Below are 26,185 nucleotides of genomic sequence, written 5' to 3'. Positions count from 1 at the left end.
CTGGCTCCTCTGTTGCCCTGCATTGCACTGGGAGGTTTGTGCTCTTACTAGTTCAGTCAGTGTGCTCATTTGTTTGGTCAGAGTTTGCAGCTGGTCTGGTGCTTCCTGTATGCTGTTCACGTGTCCATGTGCTGCCGCTACTAGTTTCTGACCTTTGCCAATGGCGTCGGTATATTCCACCTGTTTTGCAATGTCAAAGGCTTTCTCAAGTGTGACATCCCCATTGGCAAGGATTTTGTCTTAGTATTTGTCTTTTATGCCATTAATGAACGCATCGCGGACAATCTGGTTTTTGGAGTCCGCTAGCATGTCGGTATAATCATACTTGCCTGTGGTCACAACTTCATCATTAAAGGTTCCGACAGTCTTCTTCACTTGTATAAGGGTGAAAAGGCTTCGCCCCTTCATGGGTTTGTGTCTCAAAAACGCACTGCTCAGTTCCTCTTTTAATCGTGGGTAGCTACGAATGACGGGTTTCCCGCCTTTACTAGACCAATGTGTCTGGCAGGCTGACCCTTTTAGTGATTTTGGCAGACATTGTGCCAACTGGAGTTTATCCAAGCCAAAAGTCAGCATCTCCACCTCCCATCGTTCAATAAATCCTTCCCAAATCTCTGTGGGCTCATCTGCAAATGTCTCTTTAATGTCGAAATTGGGGAGAATAACAGTTCCACCAGTTCTCCCTGCGTCGCCAAATGAAGAACCCAAGAGTGAGGCTTCGGTTCTGGCATGGCCCATATCTTTTGGTGGTCCTTGTGTGGCTTGCCTTGGTGCCAACCATTCGTCTCGTCACTCTGGCGGCAGCCGGGTTCTTTGCTAGTGCCCTGTAAGCATCAGCAGCTTGATATCTGCCAGGATGTGCATTTGCATTGTTGAGGCTCACTCGAGGTGGCTGTAATGCGCCTAATGCTTCACTTTGCATTTGCGCTCCATTTAGGTTGAAAATGTAGGACTTCAGGTCGCCAGGTATGGAGTTCCATACGGCTAGAGCTTGTTGCTCTCAGGATCCATTGCTATGGTCAGCTGACGCTCTCCGCAAGGCGGCTGCCGCTAGTATCTGCTGGTTATCTACAACGGGCGTCTGATGACTGCTATAAGACCTCTGTCTTGTTCATTGGATCCGTGGTCGGTGCTTGTAACGCGTTGTCTGCCACTGGTTCCGCGGCCGTATTTGCTGGAATTGACTGAGGTGCGTGGGGTTTGTTGCCGACTCACGCGGGTGCGGCTGTTTGAGGGGCAGCCATTATAGTTGCTTGCTGGTTGGCAAATGGTTGTGGGGGTTGGAACAGAGCCAAAACATGTAGATTCGTGAGTTGCATGTCCTGTATGGACAAGTTAGGAGGTTGAGGCGTGGCCATTGGCTGTAGTTGGGACCGAATGGTGTCTTCGGCTTCTCGAATCTCTTCAAGCAAGTCTCTTGGCCTCCGATAGGGTGTCGAGGATGAGAGGGATGAAGATAGATATGAAGATGATAGTGATGTGAAGGCGATGATTGTAAGAGGGGCAGGACTACTGCTAACGGCTTGGGATGCCATTGCGGTCACTGCGTCCGTTGATGGGGGTCGCTCTGGCGTTCCAGTTCTCATTTGGCCACCTACCAAATTCTTATACCAATCTGTGGTAAACGTGTGGTCGGATACTGTGAGTAATTATTTGATGTTGCAGTGGCTAGTAGTCAGAATATAATTATGTTGTAGCCGCTTAGAAAGAGGAAGCTATTATTGATTAGATATTTACTAGTTTCTCAAATCTTATGCACGCAGTACTGCTTGTCTGGCCTATATGTAGGTATGCGAGGCGAGTGCAATTAGATTAAATGAGTGACTAAATGCCTTGTTGTGTAGGGGATTAAAATTTCATTAATCTACCCAATTTACCTATGCAGTGTTATGCATGGATAATTAATTGTCAATACTGTCTGCTCTGTGTCGCAGGTAGCCGAACAAATCTAGCAATATGTGGATTCAAGTCAGGTCGATGGATGGCCTAACCACCCACAGAGTCGATGGCTTGTCCAAGCTCACTAAAATAGATGAGCTCCGAGACATGCTCGTTGATGCTTTTCATGCGCAGCCTAAGCAGCAGCGACTCTTTTATAGAGGCAAACAGGTACTTGTTAATATTTAGTTTTCTATGAGTATATTTATGGGATATACTCTGCAGTCCGATTCGGGATTTTCCCATGTAGTTATTTTGGTATGAAAATTTTTGTCGTTCATTCAGATAGGTGGTAGACCATTCTTGTAACAAAATCATGTAGTTTGCAGAAGCAAATCTTTGGATATTTCTATTGCATTGACATCCATGTGTTGAACACATCTTAATAAGACACGCTGCTTTTGCGATGTCGCATTTTTGGTACTGTATGTATTCTATGCGTTTACATGGTTCGGTATGACAAAAGTTTCCAACTCCTAATCTGGCTCACTGCTACGTAGTAGAAGCATCTTTAAAGGTTGATTTGCAACAAAGTTCACATTACAGTTATTTTGTATCAAACGATTCACCATGTCTTACTCGGCTGTGTTGTAGGTGCAAAATATGTGGATATGTGATTACAAGCTCTTAAAAGCTCAAAAATGAACAGTTAATCGTCGCCATCACGAAAATGCCGTATGTAGGAATCAGTTTGTTTCCCTGACGTATGCAATCCATTTAGTTATTGTTTTGACATGTGATGTTCTCACGTGTATTGAAAGGCCAATAAAAGGATCAATACCCTACAAGATGAATTTATTCGCGGAGTTAAATTCCGCGAAAATTGCCATTGCATGCATATTCGCGGCTGAAAACTCACGCTCTATGAAGAGTTAACTCTATTACGTCTACCAATCGAGTTAACCCCACTCATGCGCACATTGCGTGTTTCGTTTTCTATTTAGCTTACAACTACGGGTCGATCGTGCTAAGCTATAAATTTTTTGCTGCGTTCAGAAGTTTTCACGAATATTCATAGATTTGGAGGCCTTTGATGAACCAACAATTTGTGGTAAGTAATGAGTTTTTTTCAAAACCATTTACTAAATTAGTTGAATTTTACTTTGGTTCTTCAGTAAAAAACAATATTTACTTTTTCCATCCCTACCGCTTGGTTATTTGTTTTAGTGTGAGAAAGAGAGATTTCATCATACACGGAAGCACAATGACTGCAAGGGTGGTAGATGTCATTCTTAGAAGATCAATCATTCAGGGAGGTCTTGAAATTGAGGTAGAAGTGACCACAGCTGCTAACTAGGAGAATATATCTGTTTTAAAAAGGAACAAAAACGTCTTTACGAGCACAAATCATTGGCCAACCGGCAGAACTTTACAATAGTAATCCACCAGGAGAGTTCTGATGATAACTTCTTTACCAGCCATGAAGTAGTGAGAGAATCGCCTTTAACATCTACCCAAGACAGCGACAGAGCTGCACTTACCAAAATAACTAGTCATAGAGCACCATTACACACTAGTATTCACTTATCAAGAGTACCAGTTTTAATTGCTAGACAACCGCCATATGGACTAAACTGTTTATATTTACTCCATTCATCGTTTGTAAAATTTTATTGGTATTTAAAATATTTTATTTGTAACTCAAGTTTGTAATAAATTATATATCTATACATGAAATGAAATATATAATTTAATCATGTTTGCTGCAGCGATATCAAGGAGTTGTCGATGAAGGGGTCTAGGTTGACTGGTTGCTTCTCTGCCAATATTCCTGCCTTGTTGAATATTACTACTTGTCTCTAGTTTTCGTAATCGGAGTAGGTTGTTTCATTCTCAATCTGCAGTAAACACAAAAAAAAATATTTAGCTGAAGTATTTAATGAAAGCAATCAGTTTTTAAACAAAAGAATTAACTAATGCAGTTAATTATGGAAAAACGTATCTGCACTGCAAATCAAATACATACCATAATGTCCAGATCAGAATCATGATCGTCCTCAACTTCGGTATTAGAGGTTGATGGAGTTGATTTCAATGTAAAAAGACTAGGAGAGATTTTTTGCGATGACGAAGCCATGCCGAATAACTTGTGAAAACCTTGAATAATTTTGTAAAGTTTGATGCAATGGCAAGAAAACTCGAAACTTGGCGATGATTATAAAGAAGTTTTGGAACTCGGCTACGTTTAGTACTTCTGCCTAGCCGCTATTTTCGCGATGACGCCATTCTGCATATCTTGTGGCAACCTTGAATAATTTTGTAAAGAAATGTGATGCATAGGCAATGGTGTTAGCTCAAAGCCCAGGCAATGATTTTAAAAATGTTTTGGAACTCCACTACATTAAGTATTTATATTAAAAACTAGCGTAGCGGCTAGAACTAATTATTCACGGAATTTAATAATTCGCGGAATTGACTGTTCGCGGAATCGCGAATTTTTATAACCAACGAATATTTTCATCAGGTAGGGTATAAAACTTCTCGTAGCACTAGTTTATGACAAACATTTCGGGTTCTACAAATATAGAGGCTCGCTACTTTACAGTTTTGTTTCAGCTTGGTCTAATCGTCTAGTGGTAATCTGATCATGTGACCCATTCTTCCTGCCAAACAGTGCGAATAATTTCTGCAGCATTTTTGATTATCACAGGTGACCAACAGGTTCGTCATGTTTATCAGAGAATGATATGTACTCCTTCTAGCTAAGGTTAGAAAATTAGACGAGTTTCCACGGTAGGTTAAAAGATATCTGTGCTGAAAGTGACAGCAATACAATGCTGATGAAATAGACGCATGAGGACAATAGATATGGTTTTATGGAATGCGTGAAGTATATTTGTGAAACTATTTCGACGAATGAGGTTGCATGAAAGTGTAAACAGAGGCCGTCTCGTTCAACTCCGTCCCATTTGAGCCGTTTGGAAAAATAAGTCGAATCTACGACAGTTTAGTGAGGGTGGCGATTAACTGTTCGTTTTTCAGCTTTTAAGAGCTTGTAATCACCTTTCCACATATTTTGCACCTACAACACAGCAGAGTAAGACATACCTTTTGATACCAAATAACTGTAATATTACAGTTCAAAATTTGCAACAAAATTCATATTTATGAATTTTGTTGCAAGTCAACCTTTAAACAATGTCTATTAAACTCCTTGCATTTTGTGTAATTTTAAAATGCGAACATTATATACCATTGTTTTTCAATTTTACTCAAAATATCAACCTAACGAATTAAAATGGTGATTGGTGACCCACTCAAGTCTTATGACCTTTTTTTTGAAATTTGATTCAATCTGTTAAATATCCTGTGTATTTAGCTGGAGGACTCACATACGCTGTTTGACTATGATGTGCGACAGAATGATCTCATACAAATAATGGTTCGCAAAACCTTTCCTGTCGAGCCGATTAGCTACGAGGATAACACAGAAAAAAATGACATGTCAGACAAAGAAAATATAGAGGTATGTAGACAAAATATAGAGGTATATGTAAGAGCTCAGCAAACAAATGGTGATGGGCTGGTCAAAAATTAATTGCTTAAAGTTGAATTGGGTCTAGTATTTCATGCATCACTCAATCGCTGAGAATAAAAAATGAGTCATGGTCACTGTTTTGTGTGATTCGATTTGAACATAGTCAACAAATAGTTAATAATTGATTTACGTTAACAACAAATAATTTAGAAATGTGTATTTCAAGTTAAAAACTCGTTTTTGTTATTATGCTCTATGGTTTTTAATGCTGTTCATTTCACTTAACATTTTATAGGTTTGCGATATAGGTTTTATTGGTTTGGCTCTATAGTACCAAACATTTTGGAATCTATGTTAGCACTAGAAATATGTTTTATGATACGTATACGATCATATAATCTATGATAATTGTCTGCACTTTCTAGCCTGCAGAAATTGCCTTACCGGTACCTTCGGATTCAACACACGATGCTCAATACAAGGTCAGTCTCAGACATATCATTGCCTTTACCTGTGGCAAGATCTTGAGGCACTCATTGCATAGATCTTACACACTTACTGGTTGTTAGAACATGCTCATAAAAGTACCTAATGCTTGTACACATCTGTGAACGATGGAACTGTAAAGGTACAAACGCATCAGGTGATTTTATCGTGGCATTAGAGGAGTGTACCTAACACACATTGACCAATCACCAACGAGCGATAATGCGGGCACGCTCACAAACAGCCAATAAAATGCGGTATTGCCAGTGTCTTCGGAGTTGTTACTAAGTTTAAGTAAATATGGGGCGTTCCAGACATTGATGTAAACAACTTATGCTTTTGTTATTAGGTCATCTCACTTTCGTGAGTTACACGCTACAAAGAGTCCTAGGAAAAAAACGATTCTTGTATTTTTTACGATACTATTTTATGATTTTTATACATAATTTACTTTACGGTAGTTTTTAATTTTTGGTATAATAAATGTTCACCTTTCTCAAGATGGTCAACCTGCGTAACGATTGACTCCCAAATGTCGAAGTTCAACTGGGTCTCTTTGTAATTCTTTTGTTTTGTTGTCCAGGACTAGGTGCGCTGTTATTAAATCTATGAACAATTCAGTGTTCGTTTTGTTGTTTTGATCGTAACAAAATAGCAAAGTGTTGTTGCTGTATGTTGTTAAACGTTTACATGAAAAAAAGCATTCAGGGTTGTACTGGTAAAAACCGTCCCGGGAAAAAACTGCTTTTACCAGGTGATTTGGTCAAAACTGGGAATATCGTTATTTGTTGCAATCTGCTGTTTTGTTTGGCCTTAATGTGGTATTACTTCATATTACAACTCTATATAACGTGTTTTGATCATTCTGTAATAGTTATTAGTTGTTGTAGAGTAGTGCGAGCATTCCTTGCAGTAAATGGGTGCATATCTTATATAACATACATTATAACAATAATATACATTATAACAATTTTTATGGATATAATATATTTTACATTACGTACGAGTGTAGGGTGAGAAAAGCGTATCACAGGAGCTAAAGATACATGTGTAAGAGGAGGTTGCTCAAGTGCAGCAACATCCTCACTCTCAACCGGCCTATATAAAGACAATGCAACTTGTTCTGCTTCTTGAGAGCTACTTGGTGTTAGTAAGGCCGTCGGTGTTAAAGTTTGATGTTTAGCTATATGTCCGGTTTATGCAGCTTATACGCAGTCCGGTTTATACTCAGCAAGTTTAGCATAAACTTGCTGAGTGCAAGTTTATGCTAAACTTGCACTCAGCGTGTAAAAGTTTGTTGTTCACATAAATTTTATCAAAATCAGCCCATATTGGGTTACTCGGTCTACCTCCTGGCATTGTGTAAAATGGAAATTACAAGCACTGTCCACCATGGAATGAAAACTATGAAGATAGTTGTGCGAAACTGCTATTCATATTTATATGAACCCAGTAGCCAGTGGCTACAAGCCAGCGCTCTTCCAAACTGTTAATAGGCCTAGTTGATTGAAGTTGAATTTAACAGCAAACTTGAAAAGGTCTCGAAATCTGCGACAATGGACAGACAGACAGATTGTTTTAAATGAGTCTTCAAGAGGATTATTAGATGTAAAGGAAACCAATTACAATGAATTATGTTGAGTCTCTCAAGTCTCTCTCTCAAACCATCAAGCTACATTGCTATTTTAACTCAGTCTCCCTTTGATGTCATTGTTGTAGGACATACTTCAATATATTAGGTATTTATAAATATAATAGCCCCTCTAATTCTATAACAATATACATCTACATCACAAACTTACAATACAAACACTTTATAGGGAGTATGTTAGAGTGAGTTATCCATGTTTGACTTTATATATATCACTACGTGCGCTTGAGCCTGAAGGCCGTGTAAGTAATGTTACAAAACTTCATTAGATAAAAAATTCAAGGAACACTTTGAATCCATTTAATCGTTGGGGTTCACCACTTGATTCATCATCCTGTAACCTCCTCTTGTCCGAGATGAAAACTATACATCCATTTGCCATCAATGATACATTTATGAGAAACGTTCTTAAACGTATCTGTAGACTTGGCTCCTAGTCGTAGTTCAATTGTTATCTTAGCTACTTGAGTACATTGTAATGAGGATGGTCGAGTTTCATGATTGCAGTACTAATCTCTTGTGGCCATGTCATCTGCCATTTTTATGTTACGTTACATTCCATGTATTTTGTTTGCTCCTTAAAGATGTGGTTTCCTCAAATTTGTGTTGATTTTAAACAGGGTTGGCTTGATATATATCGCTTGATATATATCATCGACATATATCGCCGATAGATATGATATTTTTGGGCCGAAAGAAATCGATATTTTTGAAAAATATCCATTTTATCATTCCGTTTTCACCTTACAACTATTGCTAACAGTCTAAAAATGCTAAATAACATCTAAAATCATCAAATACTTGTATAAGGGTCTATTAGGCTTACCCAACACAGACAAACAAAGACAGCCAGACCAAGGAGGTGGCATTGGCTAGACCAATTAATTAGTGTTTGAGTTGAGAAGAGTTTTTTAGATCTAAATTGTATTCCTTCATCCCAGTGCTATCTCCCTAACCTGATTATCTCATCTCATGTTAAACTGTTATATTTTGTTGCCTTACTTGAAGACCAGCCTGCTGAAAACCCTTTGAACTTCATAACCCATGATTTTGAATTGAACAATCTGACACCCAGAAACAGAATTGTAAGCACATTACACTGACTCACTGAGATGTCAGAGTAACTCATTTCATCATTTTCTGTAAAAGTCTTTCAATGAATAGCTTCAAAGGATTATGGCTCAGTATAAAATCTATGCATATGATGATGTAACTCTGACTGCTAGTGTTGAGTGTGTTTTCATCATGTGGACTGGTTCACAGCAAGTTGAGAAATTGTCTCGGTGTGGTGAAGGCTGGCAAGCTGGTGTTTGTTTACAAGTACCTAAACTAGACAAGAGTAGACATTAAAACATGCTTAGACTATCATAGTGTGTATTTACTATTTGCATTATTTTGTTTGCACTTTGCATTCATGTCATTATTTTCATATTTATAAATATTATTATTATACTAGGCCTACAATAAATCAATTGTTTGGTATTAAACACTGCTGACTAGTCCCATACAACCTATAAAATACAATGTAAACACAAATATAAAGATGTTATATATGTGATTTATATAAATATATAAATCACATTGTAAACACCATATAAAGTCAACCTAGCTTCAAATTTTTTTCAAAAATGTCATTTGTTTAAAAAAATATCATAAATATCAAAAATATCAATAAATATCACGATATATATCAGTGATATGATATTTTTTAAAATATCGATATTTTAGCCAACCCTGATTTTAAAAGAAAGTATTTTTCTTTGTCTATCAGTTGATGTGTTGTTTGTTGTGTTAAGCAATCTCATTGTTAAGATATTTGAAAATTAAAATCGGGAAAAATTGATCGCGGTAAAAACGCTCAGGCCAAAAAAACATGCCCAGACTTGCCCAAAATGATATAACGCCGTGATACAACCCGTCTCTATTTCTCGTATTCACATCGGCTGTTGCGATAAAAGTCTGGTCCTACACAGCTCCATTGGCATATATGTTATCTTGTATTTGCTCATGTTGGCTAGAATAAAATTTTAAATCCAGCTACAGATACATTATTATCAATGTCTCAAGCGGCTCAAATAAGGGAAATTAAAAACTTGTCATATTAGCTTCTTCTAAATGCTGTGTAAACATCTTAGTACCGACTACCAATTCTACCGGTCTACGATAATTCTGTCAAGCAAACTATGTAGAATAAGGTCTTTGTATCGGCACAGTACCGTTGCTACCCACACTAATGATATACAGCCCCCCAAAAGCCCTGCCCACATTATGCCCGTCGCCTATCCTTGGGGGGAGGGAGGCTTTATATCTTTGCCCACACCGAAAACTAGTTTCTTACTAAGTAAAATAAGCAAGCCGCGTCTTTGAAAAGAATATATTGCGAAACCAACTACATCCCTAAAAGTCATATACATTGTATAGTCGACTGTCAACGTTATCAAGTCATTATTGGTATCAATTTGTAGAAAGAAATTCACTGGTCACATTTGGTTAGTTGATTCAAGTACTAAACAAATGGTCGAGCTATGCAAAAACGCCTGTCCATACAGCTTTGATTGCACTTCATAAATCCATCTACCAAACAAGATTTCAGCACAGGTGTCAATGGGGCTATGATGTATTTAATGTTCTGCAAATCATGTTTTGCATTATCTTCAACAATATTATTTTATTATATAATTTTTGCACGCAAAAAAAATTTCGTTTCGGCATAAAGCTTTTGTTGAAAATATCCATCCAAGTCGTAGCCACTCGCATAGTTTCAGCTGATACAAAAGTCAAATTCATCTACTGCAGCAAACTCAAACAAAACATCATGGTTTATGCAGCACACATTCAAGTCTCTCTTTCCCATTTATGGCAGATTCCACACTGACAAAGCTGCTTCGGTTGGTGGGACCACAAATATCTTGTAATGAATAAAACAAATGCAATAAGTGTATGTCATTCATAGATAAGTCATTCTAACGCTTATCTACTGAAAGCTTTCAAATTGGAAGTTAGATAGATTGCGAGTGTAATTTTAAAAATGATTAAATGTTTAACAAAGGCATAAGTACACCAAGCCAACGATTTGAAGCTTTGGTTCTGGAAGTTAAAGATTTGCATTGATCAATTGATTTTCTTCACTTTCTACAAGTGAGAAGTGAACATCTAAAGTTAAATCATAGATCTAATTTACTAGCTAAAACTGCCACAGAAAATTTGAAGCAAATATAGCTAGGTGAAACGATAAAAAATTATAAAACGATGATTGGTGATAGTAAAAAGTTATAATTCTATTACTTAGTACTTGTATTAATGAGTACTAAAATTATTACCTTTAGTATATTCATCAATCTAAGCAATTGTATTGCTAGATGCTATGGATTAAAAAGAAGCCATCAAGAACTCACTGTACATCCTTATCTCGCACGCGCGCACAGGAAATTACATTATAACCTCAAACAGGGAAATATAATCTGAATGTAAGCTCAACAGTATATCTATAGGAGACTCAAACTAAAAGATGAATTTACCTCCATTCTCCTATCTTCCTCGGTAGCACTTTAACCACCTGATGCTCAGAAAACTCTGAGTTACCTTCGCAGTAACTTGACAGTAATTTTTACAATTCTGTTGTTCGTCAATAAAATGTGTCGATCGAGTAATTCATTAAAGTATAATTAATCTAGTAAATATCGATGTCCATGCAATTTAATAATAGAGTAAAATCCCTAAATTTGAGATCACAGACAACGCGTTTTATGAGTGATAACATTTATTACGACGTATATAAAAATTTCGTGCTGATGATTGGTTAATGAAGCGATCTTACATTTATCGCTCGTGGACTCTTTTCAGATGTATCACTAGTTACGTCACGAATGAAGCACCCGCTGGAATCTGAGCTTTTTAAAAGATGGCCTAATTCAAACGCATATATCTCTGGACAGGATTAGTCTACAAAGACAAAAATGACATCAAATTGTAGCTGATGTTTTAGCCTTTTATTGGTCTTAATTTCATTAAATCAACCTTTTTGATGCAACCACATCTTTAATAATGCCAGCTAGCTTATTTGGATTTTTTGAATTGTCAACTGAGATATGTAAATTATGCATATAGTGCACGGCACATTATGTATAGCCTGTGCATTCTTGTATTTCAGGTTGGAGATATACTTGATGGTCGCGATCCAATTTTGGGATGTTGGCACGAAATTACAATTAAAAATATAGTAAGAGCCACATCAGAAGAGAATAAGCAACTTAAAGTTATGAGAGAAACAGCGTTTCCTCAGCGAGGAGAGGCTGATGACTATATTTACCACATCATGTATGAAGGGTTAGTTTACTTGTACTAGTCCGTGGTTATGTGAGATCATAGCTACAATGCACATATCATTTTAATAATCAGACCAGCTTAGCCTCTGTTCCATGAAATGATTTGATCTTGAAGTTGCGATAGTTGACCAAATTTTTCATTCGTACTGCAAGGTCTGCCCTTTATTGTTGTTTTGCTCCTATTTGACTCGCTTGGTGTTGTCACTGTTTGCTAACTAACCACATCGCTGTAGTCTGTGCACAATTTGTTATTGCTGTTAAAAGATTATCAGTTCGTTTGTGTCTCATTTGTGTAGACTCGAGGATGAAATTGAAGCTCAGCTCAGAAGTTATGATATTCGACCAAGAGCAAGGCATCTCATAAAGTTAGCCGACGTAGAGGTCGGAGACAAGGTTATGGTGAATCACAATTTGGATGAGCCTAAACAAAGAGGTTATTGGTATGACGCGGTTGTGACTGGCAAGAAAGTCACTAGATCGGTCAAAGAATTATACTCGACTCTCTATTTTGGGTATGTTCACAATGGGAAGCAGTCTGCACTGCTGCTAGCATATTCTAACTTAGTCTTATTAGTTGTTAGGAATAGTTGGATAGCTACTCGAGTTGTAACTGGTTGACCGTAGGCCAACGCAATGTCAATTCTATTAACACACAGTTCCACGCGAATGCAAGCTCGACACTGGGCTGTAACAATGAAATTTTGATCGAGTCGTTCAAACATGTCTACAAAAATACCGTAGTCATAGTCAGTCGACACTTGGAATCATATCTGGTACATAAATTGTGCACTCAGCCACATATGAATATTTTAAATTGCTAGTTAGCTTTTAGCCCAACTTCTGTCTGAATGGGCAAACGACAAAAATGCAAGCCGCAGACACGAATGGATATAAAAAATGAGGGCGCACCTTTTTTTATTTAAAAGTTGGATTTGCAGTCGTCTGCCAAACACAGGGAAACACGAAAGAGGCAACAATAGCAACGCTTCATACAGACCAAACCAGACACTTACATAAAAGCGCCGATGCGTTTGACATGCTTTCCTCCAACCTGTTGATGTCTGTTAAGATCCCTTTTTGTATCACCCAAATTTATGTGTATCATTGGGTCTTTATGTGTATCATTGGGTCTTTTAAACATGAAAGCTGGTTATTGTCATTCTTTTTACATTCAAAAAAGGCCGTGAATACGTAACATCATTGGTCAATATGACAAAGGTAGTCCTGACTATCGATCTGGTTCAGCATGACTTCAATTCATTTTTCCAAGTTTACCACAGAAGTAACTTTAGAATTTATCATTAAAAGGTAATGCTTCAAAGCGCATTGTGTGGCAATTAATTTATTGTCTTACCGTCTATTGGACCGTCTATTGGACCGGCCTGACAAAGGCTTTCAGTATTGTCTCAGATTTTGCACCTCAGTACGGAATCGGTAATTATGTAATTGGTGGATGGTAATATAAGGTATCTTTCTTGTCAACAAAGGAGATGGAAGTAGAACTAACTGCACCCAAAGACATGTTGTTGCAAGGCTCCGAGAGTGCATTTATTTTTAGTGTAACGGGGGGGGGGTTTAAGCTTTGAAGGGCGGTTCACTGTAGATAATTGGCAACTCCTATCAATATTATTCCTTCTATCTATTATGACTATCTATCTTATCTATGAGTAACTGATTGCATTAACTCACTTACTAAACACTATCTATTGAGTGTAGAGATGCCCCGATTCTAATTTCACCAGCCGATTCAGATACCGATCCGATATACCGATTCTTATTGAAAAATAATCCGATTCAGATACCGATTCAGATCTTTTGTGTTGCATAAATAATTGTTAATTTTATTATACAAATATAATGCAAAGAAAATATAAATATTGATGTATTTATTTGTTAGTATTTATGGAAAAAAGATATACATGCATATATATTCACATACTGACATACCGTGCATCTAGTAACAAAACAGTCCATGTTTCTTGTAATCTGCTATTAATAATGGTAATTACTGTTAGTGGTACAGCTTTCTCTGTGATAATGAAGTATGTCATTTACTGCTGAACGAACTGATGCATCTGTACAAGTTTAGAACAAATGTTTCTCTATATTACCGTTAGTGATTCAATTATCTCAGTGAGACGTCCTTATCTTCCATCACTAGCGATGTAGCCAGTCGTAGTGAAGAATGATTCACTTGTCACAGATGATGGAGGACAGGCTAAATACTGATAAGCCACTGAGGTTATTTTATGCGATGCAAACGATACATCATATCATGAGGATCAATAGAGATACGTAAATAACTTTACGCCTCGACTGCTCAAATTACTTTCGTAATGCTAGTACATTGAAATATTACACCGCATTCTTGTTTCCCATCATTGGGTCTCTTGTTCGTGATTGGCTGCAATAAATCATATCGCTGTAATTGGGAAATACCGCACTTGGTGATTACGTCCTGACTAAAGCCAAAAGATTCCTCAGCTGTGTTGATGTTTATCGTGCTATAGACATGAAATAGATTGTGTGACATGCCTGGAATTCATTAGGTAAAAGTAAGGAATTTGCAGCTGATGAGTTTTTATTTGTGTAGCAGGCTAAAATACGGTTTTCTGCTAAATAGTTGATCTGCAAAAAGTATCTGAAGTTTCCGATTTTTTAAGAAAAGTTCGGCCGATACCGATTCAGATACTTAACAACCATATCGGCACCGATACCAATTCCGATATTGAAATCAGGGCAACTCTAATTCAGTGCTTTTGCAAGTCGTGTAGGTATTGAATTGCTTTAAATAATAAGCATATATTGGAGAAATAAACTATAATCATCATTTCTTTAATATGAGCAATAATTACTATCTTAACTGTGAAAATTCATGATCATTGGTCAACCATTCTCATGGCTGATGTTATTGATCTAGTCAATCACTACGATTGATTAGCACAAAAAACAGGCGTGGCCTAAACGCTCCTTGTTGGCACCGGAAACGCTTGTGTTGTTGAAGGCACTGTTATCACTCTAGGGGGAGATAACTTTATGGTATCTCACCCCTACCATGATAATGTCAGCTTGCAATAAATTGCAAGCTGACATTATCACGCAGCTTGCAATTTATTTCTAAAGTTTTGTCTTTTTTTAACTTTGCATGATGCTTGTGTCCAAAATGGTATTGCCATATCTGAGACAAAGGTTTTAATAGCCTTGAGATTACTTAGCATGCACAACGCATAACGCATAAATCTATGCGCTATGCTAAATCTACTGAAAAATTGACACTTAGCCAAGCTATGCTAAATCTACTGAAAAATTGACACTTGCCAAGATCAAGAAAGTCGAGTTAAAAGTTGACACAGCTAATTGTTATGCAGTGTGTGTTTAACTTATTAGCAAGAGCTATCCCATGTTCCTCCCCATATTTCTCCCCTTGTTCCTCCCATACTCCTCGGCATTGCTAGAAAAGACTGACTGATGGAACTAGGAAAATCCTGATGTTGCTTGCAGTTCTGGAATTTGAGAATTGGTATTACCTCCTTTAATTTTTTTATGGTTAAAATGATAATTCAGTTGTACAGGGAATTGAGGATGTTACAGTTGCATGGCACACTCGTAATAAATGTGGTACATATCGTAGCAGTTTGAATAGTAATCTGTGTCGTAAGATAGCAAGATTTAAAAGGTATAACCTTTGTAATCAGCTACTCATAAAAGATTTGCTTTAGAGAGGTGACTGAAATAAATTAGTCTAAGCTATTTTGATGGATAGCAGATAGCTAGCTATCTGCTATCCATCGAAGTAGCTGCTATCTGCAAATGGTTGCATTACCATTTACGGCCTTTTATATGCCAGTGGCTACAGTAAAATTTAGACTTAATTCACAGTTAAAGAAGTGTTTATAATTATAATGGTCATTGCTTGGGAATTATCCCACGACCAAACACGATCGAAGCGATTGTTTAGGAGCTTTATGATAAATGCCTATGTGCACACAACTCACAACAATTATTCACGAACGGCGGTCCCAAACCCTTGTGTCCAAATCTCATCAGCAAATTTAACCATTTTTATGGAGTAGTTTAAGTGTGATAACGATACTAAACACATATAGACCTATTTAAATATGTTACCAAGTCTTTGAAATTTGTAAACAATATCCTAAACCTTACCATCTGATCGGATTATACATAAATACACAAATTAATTTGGCCTAAAATCGCCGTTAAAACTTTGACAAGCCTTTTGTAATCAAAATTAAGACAGGCCAACGAAACGTTGATAAGGCCGTGCGACAGAGAGTAGAACCATTGAGTCGTGCGCATTTCATGAGAAAAATGTGCACATTTCACAAATCTATGGCATTATCCAATTGCTGAATGTTTCTGTAACTAATGTAGAAGTACTGAAAAGTAATCGTTTCTTTTTTGCCTATTTCAAAGTAACTGACATTTTGGACACTTATAATGAGCACTTTGCTATTCCAACTGATGTCTAAAGCAGTGAAAGTATAGGAACTGACGATGATATTTTACTAACGATTCTTTTAAGATTACTACAATATTTAATTATAACAATAATTATTCAATTTTATAAGATTTAATTATAAGAATAATCATTTGAATTTACAAGATCGAAGTGTATAGTGACCGATGTTGGGCAATATGTTACTGTTATTATTTTTTCTAAATAATTTTGTTAAATAAATTTTCTAAAAATCTAGATAAATGTCACAACTTCATGATATTGGTTGCTATGACGTTTTGAAATGTAAACAAAATTGTGCATTGGTTTTCTATTATTACTGTATAACTATATTAATAATATTAGTTATTCTAATAATATCAGTGCGTTTTACTTCTAATATTGCATTCTCTTTCTGATTCTGAGTTTTCCTTTTTTCACAAGAATGTAACTGAAACTTTCTTAAATGAGTTTGTTTTCAAAAAATGTATCTATTTCAAGTCTACATGGAGAATATTTCATGCCTTAAAGGTTGAGTTGCAACAAAATTCACATTACAGTTATTTGATATGAAAAGATTCACCATGTCTTACTCTGTTGTGTTGTAGCTGCAAAATATGTGGGAATGTGATTACAAGCTCTTAAAAGCTCAAAAACGAACAGAAAATCGCAGCCACACGAGACTGCCGTAGTTTGGATTCCCTTTCCAAAACAGCTCAAATGTGACGTAGTTGTGAGAGATGGTTTTTGTTTACACTTTTATGCAGCCTTATTCGTCGAATTATTTCACAAATATACTTCACGCATTCAATAAAACCATGTCTATTGTTCTTACGCGTCTGTTTTATCGTCATTGTAATGCTGTCACTTTTAGCAGTGATACCTTATAACTTACCGTAAAATGTCGTTCAATTTTTCAGCCGTAGCTTGAAGGAGTACATATCATTGTCGGATAATCATGATGAGCCTGTTGGTCATTTGTGATAATCGAAAAGTGTTGCAGAAATTATTTGCCAAGTATTGGGTCACATGATCAGATTACGACTTGCCGATTAGACCAAACCGAAACAAAACTGTAAAGTAGCAAGCATCTATATTTTATATGGGGTCTTCGGTAAAACTTGAAGCATTTGTCATAAACTAGTGGTACGATAAGTTTTCTATTGAGCTTTTTATTGCCCTTTCAATTCACGGGAGAACATCACGTGACAAGACGATAACCAAATTTCATGACTACGTCAGAGAAATAAAGAGATTCCAATCTACGGCGGATTTTCGTTTTTGAGCTTTTAAGAGCTTGTAATCACATTTCCACATATTTTGCACCTACAACACAACAGAGTAAGACATAGTGAATCTTTTGATACCAAATAACTGTAATGTGAATTTTGTTGCAAGTCAACCTTTGAAGCTGTATCATAAACCAACAAATGTAGTCAAAAAATTATTTGAAAGTTATGCAAGAGTGATCTGGCCCCAGATGCTGCCATCTATGTCAGTCAGTGCTCAGAGTATTGAGTTAACAATGACTGTATCCCATGGATTGTTATTTAAAATATTTGTTTTCAATTGATCAATAGCCATTTCAACTGATTAGAACAGATATAAATTAAATTGTTCATACGCAATTTGGACAGGTTTGTAATAAAAATAGACCTGATCTCTAGTAAGTCATTGGTTTGCGTATTGATAGATTTAATAATGAGTTAGGGACATCTGAAAGAGTGCAGCATGGGACTATAGCAGCGGCTTAAGTTAATGCCTTTTTGTAGTTCTGATTTAGCTCCTCTGCATGACTGCACCATCATTTTTCCTGATGAGATATTTGCCATAGAACCACCTAACAGTCAGAAAAATATACATTTGGATGGTGACACTGTTTCTCCGGTCAAACGTAAGTTTCTCTATCTCAAACCAACGGGCTTAATTTTGAAGAGCTTTTATTGAAGATTGTATTGATTGTATTGAGCTTTTATTGTAATGATTCTTGACTGGTACCTGCCAAAGGTCATCTGGCAAGCTGCAATGTGTTTTTGGGAGCAATTTTTGTTCACGTGAAGGGCAGTAAAATATTCATGGTCATTGCTATTAGCGTGCTGAAATTATGAACGAAATCATTAATGATTCCATTATTATAGTTGTCAAATCACCGAGTACAAACATTTACCATAACATTATTTGGTGCCCCCATAGACCTATTAACCCCTTTGCATCCAGGCACGAGTTAACTCGCGTAGTTATTACGTTCCTATGCACCCAACGCCAGTTAACTCGTGTTTGAAGTTTACCAACTCTTTGCATCGTTATTTTTAAATCATAAAAGAATATTTTTTAGTTACAAAGAAAAATTTTTGGCCAATCAGACAAACCATAAAATATGCCTCTATTATGTCTCTGGCAAAAGTTATAACCATATTAGTACACCCATTTCATTATCTACCAAAATCGGAAATCATCATGCCGACTTGAAATTTTATCGTTCGCGATAATTTTTTTCCACTTCAGAAGTAAATATGCAGATTCAGAAGTGGTAAGACATTGAAAGACTGCATAAATAAAAAATTAAAACACTATTTTTAATGTTTCAAAGTTTTAATTAACTTTTAATTTTGCCAATTTTAATCGTTATGCCCGAATAAAAATGCACTCTTCAGGCTGCCAGCCGTAGTCTAACGTTATCTTTCAGTTTCGATAGGTTCATATTAGTTCTGAGAGCTGTCTATGAAGTCTGAAAAGTCAAGAACAGAGTTATTGAACATATTTTTATTATTTGAAACATTTTCATGACTTTATTCGAGTTTTATTGGCATATAGATTTGCTATGCTTTTGTTTGAAGAAAGATACTCGTGAGGAAAAGTTCGAAGTTAGAGTTTCATGATTCTCATGTTCATGGCTAACTGCATATGTATAAATAATATTCATAACTATGTATTGTATGTAATAAATAAGTAATTTTAGTCAAACTTGGTATATTTTGCAATTTTTATGGTGCAAATCTAACTTTGTTTCAGTAAATAACAATTTTTTCAAAATTGAAAATTTCCTAGAACTACCTTCTTTGAGGCACGGATCTACATAAAAAGGGATATGAGTTGTCTATATAAATGTAATATAATTTGAAAGAGACTTGGCTGGTTCTCGTGAAATTTGAATGAGTAAATTATCTCAAGTCTATATCCTGTAGTAGTAATTTGAATTACGGCAACTTTCTGAAAAGTTAGCGGTATCTGGCGCTAATCGCCTAGAAATTAGTTGGGTGCGAATGAGTTAAGTATAGTTAATAGGTCCCTTTTTAATTATAACTCGATCAAATGCAGTCGAAAAGTTTTGTGATGTATCTCTTAACACAGCCTTTGAACACATGTCTTTGAACTTTGCTGAGGTGAGACAGTTTGTTAGCACCGGGTTACATTGCAGATTCTTGCATGTACTTCATATTTGAGGCCCTGTGAAGCATTAATCGTGTAACACTTCCAACTATCCAACTAACCAATTATCAGGTACGAGTAAGCCCGACTGCGACGCCTGTCTGGACAATCCGAAGATGCTATGTAAGGAATGCGCTTGTACCAAGTGTGGTGGCAAGGATCAGCCTGCTGTGCAACTCATATGCGATGAATGCAATGCTGCCTGGCATATATTCTGCCTAACTCCCCCACTTGCCTCTGTACCTGATGTGGATGAGTGGTATGTTGCTGTTGATATATTCATGGTTAATTACGACCAGGTAGTATTACATATCTTGGGAGCGATGCACGCTGATCTGTAGCAGTAGTCTTCATGTTCTATTGAATTTAATCACCCTTCCTTTACATACAAAGTTCTTCCCCGATTTGCTTAATATGGCAAAACTATATTAGGTCAAAATAAATATTTTCACTATAGCTACAACTAGGTGCCGTTTCCACTAACTTGGCTTATGCGTTTTATTATTTTCATATTCTTTGCAGTTTACCTTTAGTTTTTGCTAGCATCTGAATTATTACTTGTAATATTTGAAGTTGTTTTGGGTGTGGAGTCTGATATTTGCTGGAATATCATATCACATGAGGTGATCATATCAGCTTTTACTGTACTCCAAGTAGAGGTTGGACTGTACTGTAAGTAGAGGTTTGACTGTACTGTAAGTAGAGGTTTGTCTACTGTAAGTAGAGGTTTGACTGTACTGTAAGTAGAGGTTTGACTGTACTGTAAGTAGAGGTTTGTCTACTGTAAGTAGAAGTTTGACTGTACTGTAAGTAGAGGTTTGACTATACTGTAAGTAGAGGTTTGACTGTACTGTAAGTAGAGGTTTGACTGTACTGTAAGTAGAGGTTTGACTGTACTGTAAGTAGAGGTTTGACTGTACTGTAAGAAGAGGTTTGTCTACTGTAAGTAGAGGTTTGACTGTACTGTAAGTAGAGGTTTGACTGTACTGTAAGTAGAGGTTTGTTTACTGTAAGTAGAGGTTTGATGTGGAAGCCTGAAAGTATCAGCAATGTAATGACCGAGTAAATGGATGATGGCAGAGCCTTGACCAGCTTCTTGCTTGGTGCAATATGACTGCTTGTCCATGACAGACAGACAAAACCTTGATGGCTAGCGTTGAATATTTTCGTGCCAAAGTTTACTCTGGTTTGGTTGTTCTTTTGCATGTGTAAAAATTGTTGTGTGGGGATGACATAATTTGTTAATCTACCGTAAAACCTCTAATAAACTGCCAGCTTCTATTTGAACGCCCGCCTCCAATTGACCGGCACTATTAGAGAAAAGGTTGAACAATAGAGCGTCAGGGCATTCAATTAGAGGTTTTATGGTATATACAGTAGGCACTCCTACAACGTAAATAATTTGTTCCAAGAATGTTTACGTTATAGGGACTTTATGCTATAAGAACAGTAAAATACATGTAAATTGCCTAATCCGTTCCATGTTCTTTCCAAACTCACCCCTTTGACCATGCAAAACGGAAAGAACTTGACTTTACTCTTTTAGTTTGTGGGTTGTACCTTATCTGCATATGATTAGTTTGTATCGACAACTTTTCCCTTTTTTATGACAAATCTCAGTGGTTTCATAGAGCATTACATCGCAAATTTTACAAGTTTAGGGACTGCACATTTTTGACGTTCATTTAGACCGATTTGCTTATTTATCTAAACAGCAAAATCTATTCTGCAAAGTATGACATGTATATATATAACATTCGCGATATTCCAGTTCGTCATAATAGATCGTTAAATGCGTTGACAAAACAGAAAATAGGATAGCTGCGCAATTGTTCATAAATACTTGGCGAGCGATTCGTGCAGCTGTTGATAAATACTTGGCGAGCGATTCGTGCAGCTGTTGATAAATACTTGGCGAGCGATTCGTGCAGCTGTTGATAAATACTTGGCGAGCGATTCGTGCAGCTGTTGATAAATACTTGGCGAGCGATTCGTGCAGCTGTTGATAAATACTTGTCGATAAATACTTACAGCGTCGATCTACCACTTGGTGAGCGATTCGTGCAGCTGTTGCAGCGTCGATCTACCAGTCTGAATGCAAGTAGTTTGAGTATCATTGAAAGTTCTCTTTTATCCTTTATCTTTTAACCTTGACCCCTACATACAGGATAGACGACGAACAGGTAGAACCGCTTTTTATAATAAAAAAGATTTTCTTGTTTTGTTTTACTGTAGATGTCCAAAATATTTGTTATTAGTTTTACTTTGCAGAATAGACTTTGTTGTATAGAAAAAATAAGCAAACCGTTGTAATGAACGTTGAAAATGTGCGGTCCCCATCAACTTGTAAAATTATCATGGTCTATGAAACCAGTGAGATTGATCATAATAAGGAGAAAAGTTGTCGATACAAACCAATAATACTGCAATTACGATACAGCCCACAAATCAAAAGAAATCAAGTCTAGTTTTTCCTTTTTGCATGGATAAAGGGGTGAGTTTGGAAAGATCTTGGAACGGAGTCAATTTACATGTATTTTGCTGGTTTTATAGCGTGAATTCCCTATAACATAAACATTCCTGGAATGGATCATTTACGTTGTAGGAGCGCCTACTGTATGTGATAAAGTTGCTTTATATAGTGAAAGCAACTCCTTACAATGCTTTTCTGTCTACTTGTCTCATCTGTTGGCCAGATGTCCGGGTGATTCAGGGGTGTTTCAGAAGCATTCTCACATGACACGCTGCACACAGCATCCATGGGCAAGCCATGTAATAGTTCTATCGTTTGCGGCAACATTTATCAGTCAAATCTATACAATTTTGATATAAAATTTCGATGACATGCCACAGGTTGTAGCCATTATGCAAATACAACATGGTGACTTCAAAAAATTGCATCCAGGACCTGCTGACTATTGTGTTAAAGTGCTGCCAGCACAACTTACTACTCACCCAATGTACAGGTGTAATTTATTGCAGTCTCCTTTTCAAATATACATCTTCCTTCTCTGACGCTGCCCTTTATCCACCCTTTATTTTTCTTCTCAGGTATTGTCCTTTGTGCAAAAATGATGACAGCGTGGTCGTCCGAGCTGGTGAAAAGCTGAAAGCCTCCAAAAAGAAGTCAAAAATGGCTTCTGCATCTGGCAAAAGCACTCGAGACTGGGGAAAGGTAGGCACTGTCAGGATACCATAAACTAGGGCAGATGTTAGTGAATAAAGACGTGTTTTCTTACTAATTAATTTCATCAAAGGTTTGCTTATGAAATGTTTCAGTCTTAGCTTTTTCTAACTAATACGGACAACTCAGATTTTTAAAGGGAATCTGAACATACCCTTATTGTTTACCATTTACCAAGAGTGATTAACATCTATTCACAGCGTTTACCACTTACCTTGAGTCATTGACGTCCATTCACAGCGGTTACCACTTACCTTGAGTCATTAACATCCATTCACAGCGGTTACCATTTATTTACATTAGGTGATAATGCTAATTTTTGACTATCTACCTTAAATAATATCCCCAGTGTTTATCATTCACATTGGTGATATTCCCCATGTTTACATCTCCAGTGTTTACTGAGAACACCTAACCATTGGTGGTATTTTCGGTGTGTCGATAAGACTTTCTCCAAGAATCTTCAGTTACAATGCAACACTTGAAGTTCCTTTTGCGTAAGCAAATGATTTTGTTTACCAGCACAACTCGGTACATCGCCAATTAAGAAATATTAGCATGCAGAGGAGATGGAGTTAATATTGCCGGTAAAGTATTGCACGGCTTGCAATCTTATCTTTGTATGCAGGGCATGGCCACGGTCGGCAGAACTACCGAGTGCACCATTGTCCCCAAAAACCACTTTGGCCCAATTCCGGGAGTCGAAGTCGGCACCATGTGGAAGTTTAGAGTGCAGGTAACATGAGCTAGCATTTACTTCAGACCGTAGTTGTTGGTCGGGTGGCAGATTGATGTGTGAATGAATGTGTAATACATGGTTGCTAAACAAATAATCCTTAGTAACAATTATGAAACATGAATTTTGCTCACTAAATACTCAATGACCCACCTTAAAGCCTCATGTTTATATGAACCGTACACAGGTGAGCGAGGCTGGAGTACACCGACCCCATGTTGCAGGAATAGCTGCAAGAGAAAATGAAGGGGCTTTCTCTATTGTTCTCTCTGGTGGATACGAGGACGATGTGGTAGGTCCAATAATAAGCTTCTAAGCTGATATCTACTTGTGAAGCAGTTTATTTGGCTACAAGTAGTTTTGTATTTTATTGTGGCTGGGTTTCATGTATCGGTTCGAGCCAATCTCGTAGAATTCAGGCTTTTGTGTAATTTGTGTGACGCTCAAGGAAATTACAGACGGTTCCTACTTACGAACATTCGAGTTACAAACAACGGTACATACGAACAGGTCTGCGCGTAGGCACTACTCAGAAGCACCACCCAGCATCCACCTTTCTCTACCCAGTTCGTTGCAGTGCATAGGTGCGTGAACGTATCTCCAGTGCGCAAAGAACTTTTTTATTTTTACTGTACGTATTGTAAAGGGATTTGCCGGCCTTTATTTGACACGATCTAGACTAATAAATAAAGAGAAAAGAGTGCGTGTAGTTTCATTCAGCTTTTAATTAGCGAAGGAAATTTCACTAGCCGAGGAGCGTACGGCTATCTGCTCTGCTCAACTAAATGAGCGCACTCCTTTATATACAATAATATCAACCGTTTCGGCTAACAGCAAACGGTAAGAACACCGGCTAACAAGGTGAATAAATAGGACCGCTAGCGCGTTGGTATGACAACAATATAAGTGACGATAAGTGATATTGTTATGACTGTATATCAGATATAACAATAGCATAGGAGTGAAACAACAATATAATAAACGGACAACACATACAAAAAATAAGACAACAACGATAAGTAATAGCATAACGATTAAAACAACAATATAATAAAAAGGACAAGACATACAATAAATAAGAAATGCAGTGTCATGGCCTGGCGTCCACCAAAGTATTATCTCCATTTTATTAAATATTTTTTTCAGTACAAACCAATACAGGTTACTTATACAAGCCTTAAACATACTTATATAAACCTTCAATATACTTATATAGGCCATAAACATAAATTATAATACAAAATATAGCACTGAAGCAACTTACGAACAAATTCACCTTACGAACAATCGTTAGGAACGTAACTCATTCGTAGGTTGGGAACCGTCTGTACATATATTTCAATCTATTAGTACAAGAACCTTAAAAGAATTGTCTTCTTTTTTTACATTTGAAAATGTCTCTAGCTAATCATGAAGTCTTGTCATTAGTGCAGCGGAGGTTAAAAAGTGGACGTTATTTTGTGACTGTTGAGCTATGGAAATAACAGGCAATAGATTCTCTACTTTATCACAGAATAACTTTCCATATTCAACAATCATTATCGAGATTTGCCATGAACCTTGTAAAAAATACCTGCAAGAGATGTTGATTTTCTTCCTTGTATTTTAGTATGTAAATATTTGTTGATTACAAAACACAGCAATTGAAATCCTACAACAAAGATAATAACCAAAGTCAAGCCTTGAAAGTGAAACCCATAGATATATAAACCCATATATAAACCCATAGATATATAGGTTTATATATCTATGGTGAAACTGCTATCATCGTGAGCTATAATCCTGTGGGACCTAACCAAGTTCAAACTGAATATCGTCCTTGCGTAGTCTAAAAGGGTGGTCACACGAGAGCTGAAACAAACTAAACGATGCAAAACGACGTCGGTGTCAGTTGTAAACTGTTCGGCCGAAATGAACCATTTTGGTCCTGCTCGGAATTTCGTGGCCGAACACCTGCTCTTTATTGGCTGGTTAAACTTCCAGCGAGCACGCGTCACATTTCTATTTGCGTTAGTGAGGAAAGTTAAAAAAGGAATGGGACGATCTTTTTATTTCGTTGATTAAACAACATGAAGCGGTTTATGACAAGGCTCACCCGGACTACATCAAAAAAGATAGCATCATTTACAATATTTGATCCTTCATTTCGAATGTAATGAGAGCACAAAACTAAATGGAATTCGTTGGTAATAAGTAAAATAATTAAAAGACGTCATCCATTGCCATATCATGATATATTGTAAAAGGAATTTGCCGGGTTTTACTCAGGCACAATGTAGCTTGTGATTGTGTTGCATAAATGTAAGAGAATGGGTGTGGTTTTCTTTCGTGTAGAATAGAAATAGATATGTAGAAGTAATATGTCATAGTCATTCTGATGAAGAATCGTTGACTGATTTATTTATGTAAAACCACAGTACTGCGATAAAGACTGTTTTTTTGTTTGTTATGTACTCAGCATAAAAAAACATGTTAAAAAAATATAATTTCGTTGATGGGGAA

At 36.8% G+C, this 26,185-nt stretch overlaps 1 protein-coding gene across 1 annotated transcript in view; it reads left to right on the top strand.

Moving 5' to 3' along the window:
• LOC137401195 (E3 ubiquitin-protein ligase UHRF1-like) overlaps positions 1-26,185 on the top strand; it is a 51,762-nt gene that overhangs the window by 5,154 nt on the left and 20,423 nt on the right. The window contains exons 2-11 of the mRNA XM_068087586.1: positions 1,935-2,109; positions 5,258-5,404; positions 5,842-5,898; positions 11,704-11,879; positions 12,175-12,390; positions 18,107-18,228; positions 19,836-20,022; positions 22,815-22,938; positions 23,576-23,683; positions 23,871-23,975. Of these exons, the coding sequence (XP_067943687.1) occupies positions 1,957-2,109; positions 5,258-5,404; positions 5,842-5,898; positions 11,704-11,879; positions 12,175-12,390; positions 18,107-18,228; positions 19,836-20,022; positions 22,815-22,938; positions 23,576-23,683; positions 23,871-23,975 (1,395 nt within the window). The 5' untranslated portion in view covers positions 1,935-1,956. The remainder of the gene's footprint in view (positions 1-1,934; positions 2,110-5,257; positions 5,405-5,841; positions 5,899-11,703; positions 11,880-12,174; positions 12,391-18,106; positions 18,229-19,835; positions 20,023-22,814; positions 22,939-23,575; positions 23,684-23,870; positions 23,976-26,185) is intronic.

The sequence above is a fragment of the Watersipora subatra genome, chromosome 7, assembly GCF_963576615.1.
Source record: "Watersipora subatra chromosome 7, tzWatSuba1.1, whole genome shotgun sequence".
NCBI classification, from domain to species: Eukaryota; Metazoa; Bryozoa; class Gymnolaemata; order Cheilostomatida; family Watersiporidae; genus Watersipora; species Watersipora subatra.
Note: the sequence above shows the minus strand (reverse complement) of the source record. Positions and strands in the feature narration are given on the sequence as shown.